The following is a 3,846-nucleotide window of genomic DNA, read 5'->3' as shown; positions in this document are numbered from 1 at the left end:
TCAAATGGAAGCAATGCCGTGTTTCGTCTGATGAATGTGGTGCCGGAGGCCTAATTTAAGTCCCTTTCTCTTTACCACCCTTTTCTTATAAGGGAAGGATGGGAAGGGGAAGTGGATTTGACCGCGAAGGAGATTCATAGGAAGGGACAATATCCTCTTTATGTGCGTCTCCTCCTCCGTCGGATAAGGGTAGGCAACGCATCTGCGATCGCGGATGTCTATGGGCAGCGATCGCTTCGCCATTTTGGCGGATTCAGGTGGCCGCTTGCTCGTTTGTCACCTTATGATATAAAAAAAATACAAATCTCTTTACAAATACAGTTTGCAATCTGTTTTTGTATAATGTACAGTTAGGAAAATTGGTGGTGGTATAAATGTTAGTTGAAAGTTTTTTTAGATGTCACGGAACAATCTAATCGTAAGCAACAATTTTGCAATTATTCTTAATAAACTTGATAAATACTTTGTGTGTAAATTTTAAAGTAACATTAAAAAGGATTGTAGATTTTGTTTGTCTTTAATCGTAGTCATTTATCTTAATACTAATATTATAATGAGTAAAGATATTTATTTTTGTATGTATTATAACTTAGAAAATACTAGGCCGATTTCAAATATACTTTAACTAAGCTGTATTTTTAAATATTTTTTTTAATTTAACGAGGACGAAGTTCACAAGTTTAATATTTAATATTATTTATTCAATATAATAATTATTTAATAAAATTTACTAAACGTAAATCTACATACAATATTTTACGTTGAAAGCAACAAATTATCTATAGTATTATAATAAAGCGTAAACAAATACTTCTTTGTTGTCTAAGATGTCCGCAATTACACCATATTTTTAAACAATTCTTTTTTTAATAAAAAGCCCTACACTTCCGTCACGCTTTAGGCTATATATTTTCACGCCAATAAACTTAGGGGGTAAATATTTTGGATAAAAACCCTAATGTGGGAAGAGACCATATATTGCTGCCAACATCAAGGAAGCAATAGTCATTTGTGAATTTGAATTTTGACATTTAATGCGGATGAAGCCGCACTGGAACAGCTAGTCTTAAATAAGAGGTAATTTTAATGAACAACACTCACTCTCCCATTCGTATCGGTACCGCGGATTAAAGAAGTAGTGGCACATCTCGCGCGCAGACACGCCGCGCACTTTGTGCATCGCCTTCAGCGGGTCCATCACCATGCCGTCCACCTCCATCTCCCTGGAAAGTACACACACAATACTGTAATAAACTGATATAAAGTCACATAAAGAACACAAATAATTCAAATTTCACTAATATTATAAATGCGAAAGTATAGATGGATGAATGTTAGAGTTTGTAGCCTAAATAACAGAAGGGATCACGAAGAAATTTGACATAGAATGCATAGGCTACTTAATTTTTTTTTTTTACTCCATACGGACGGTGTCGCGGGCAAAAGCTAGTCGGATTATAAATCTCAACTTAATCATTAAAAAAACATCTTTTTGAAGTCTTTTAAAACTGACATATTGCGGGAAAATATGGAACTAGTTTCAATGCGTACAGTACAATGTGTTGTAATACGATAGAAGCTTCTAGGCCTAGCATTCATTTTATGGTATACTATTACTTACGCTACATAAAGATATGGCTTTTCATATGTTCAAGAAAAATAAAAAGATCAATACTAACTTCTTCATTAATAAACACAAAAAATGATAAACATATATAATTTTTTTACTTAACCTTTGAAACAAGTTATTTACAAACACAACTTTAATTAATGTACATAAGAATGGTACCCTCCACCATAATGTTAAAACGTACATATGTACAATAGTACATAATGGATCATGGCTTCCCATATTACAATCCGAATCTTACCTGTGTAGTTTATTACTACGAGGCCTGCAACAGTAGTATTGGGAAGAGCAATAAAAAATTAAGACATAACATCTTCCAATATTTGTATCAATCTTATACTAAAACTAGTATTACATTCCAAACTCACCTACATCTGTAATCACTAGACATTACATTAAAACTACTTATAAATTCAAGGTTAAAAACCTCACCTCCTGTACATCCTCATATCGCCCTCCTCTGCGAACAGCTGCCAGCCGATACCTCCTCCTACTTCCTCGAACGCTGCCTGTATCTGCTCCGTTGATATTCTGTTTATCTGTAAATTGTATAAAATAACATATTAAAATGCTGCGTAAGTTTATATATAATGTACTAGCTTTCGCCAGCGACTCCGTCCGCGTGCAATTAAAAGAAACAAAAGTGAGTAGCCTATGTGTTCTTACAGACTATCCTCTGTGTCTATGCCAAATTTCATCTAGATTCGTTCAGCCGTTTAGGCTACAAACTCTAACAAACATCCATCCATTTAAACTTGTGCATTTCTAATATTATTAAGAAGTAAGATGTGAGAGTGGCTTATAACTCGCTTAAAGGCCATTAAGTGGACATTTTGCATAAAATATTTACAAGAACAATAACAGTAAACATTTTTGACATAATCACACTAACGCTATATATGTAGATACTATTGATAAATGTTTATATTTTATTTTGAAACACTGTTTAGTTTATTTTCTAACATAAGGCGATTATTATAATTTTGTAAAATATTTTATTAATCAACGACGTAGTGGCAATAATCTTGGCAAGTGATATAGTACGTTTCAGAGAAAGTAACGGTGAAAAACTTTATTCAATACCTCGTCTATAGTTTTCTATGTCTTTGGAACATCAACAATATAATAAACTAACCTCCGGCCATAGTGGGTGCACTGTGAGGCGGTTGTCGAGCGCTGGTGGCGGCAACTCCACCTGGTCGCGGGTACGCTCCGCGGGCGGAACAACGCGAGCGCACCGCTCTTCCTCCATCTTATCGAAGCCAGTCTCCACCGCATCGTAGAACTCGTCGTCCGGCAACGTTGAATGCGGCCCTTCCTTGAAAACACATTAAATATAAAAAATATAGCCGTAACAAACATTTCTCTATATATCTTCCACTTCATGACCACACAGAAGACAGGCGTGAAGTGGAAGCAATTCCGCGTTTCGTCTGATGAGTGTGGTGCCGGAGGCCTAACTTTAATGCCTTTCCCTTTCCACCCTTTTCTTAAGAGAAGAGGATTGGAAGGAAAAGTGGATTTGACGGTGGAGGAGACGCATAGGAAGGGGAAATGTCCTCTTTATGTGCGTCTTCATCTCCGTCAATTAAGGGTAGGCAACGCATCTGCAATTGCCGATGTTTATGGGCAGCGGTCGCTTTCCATTTCGATGGATACAGGTGGCCGCTTGCTCGTTTGCCACCTTATATTATATAAAAAAAAATATCATCATCTTTCTCTTTATCCCCTACTCTTTACCCGTACGGTTTGAGCAACAGGTTTTTGTCCTCCACATAACTTTATCATACGTCATCTCAGTCAACATTCCTTTACTATGTCTACTTTCACTCAATCCATCCATCTCTAAGTTCACCTTTACCACTCTATACTATAATTGTAAATAAGAAAGATTGGAATTTTTATATGTATGGAAATAACTCGAAAAGTACTTGGCCAATTACATTTCTTTCACCGTTTTAATGCTACATGATTACTGAATAACATAGGCGGTATTTTTGTAATTTTATATTTTTATGCGGACGAAGTCGCGAGCAACGGCTAGTTTGTAATATTATCCGTAAGAATACAGTCAGCTTTATCTTAATCAATTCGCTTCGCAAGCGCCGACGTTAAATTTTAATAAAATTTGGAGTTTAATGCGCTAGTAACTACTTAAATGTCGTTTCAGTATTTGGCTGTTAGTGTTAGGTCAAATAAGGTGTTTCAGATAGGAT

General features: G+C 35.8%; 1 protein-coding gene across 1 annotated transcript; it reads right to left on the bottom strand.

The window, feature by feature from the left end:
* Positions 1-1,101: 1,101 nt before the first annotated feature.
* LOC106104934 (collagen type IV alpha-3-binding protein-like) lies at positions 1,102-2,949 on the bottom strand (the record flags this gene model as incomplete). The annotated part of the gene is made up of 3 exons (XM_013285132.1): positions 2,766-2,949; positions 2,063-2,169; positions 1,102-1,223 (listed from the first exon to the last, which is right to left on the bottom strand). Coding segments are annotated over exons 1-3 (346 nt in total), but the record flags the coding sequence as incomplete, so codon positions are not given.
* Positions 2,950-3,846: the final 897 nt, after the last annotated feature.

Source organism: Papilio polytes, unplaced genomic scaffold (genome assembly GCF_000836215.1).
Source record: "Papilio polytes unplaced genomic scaffold, Ppol_1.0 DF823398.1, whole genome shotgun sequence".
NCBI lineage: Eukaryota > Metazoa > Arthropoda > Insecta > Lepidoptera > Papilionidae > Papilio > Papilio polytes.
The sequence above is the reverse complement of the archived record's forward strand: the minus strand, read 5'-3'. Positions and strand labels throughout refer to the sequence as shown.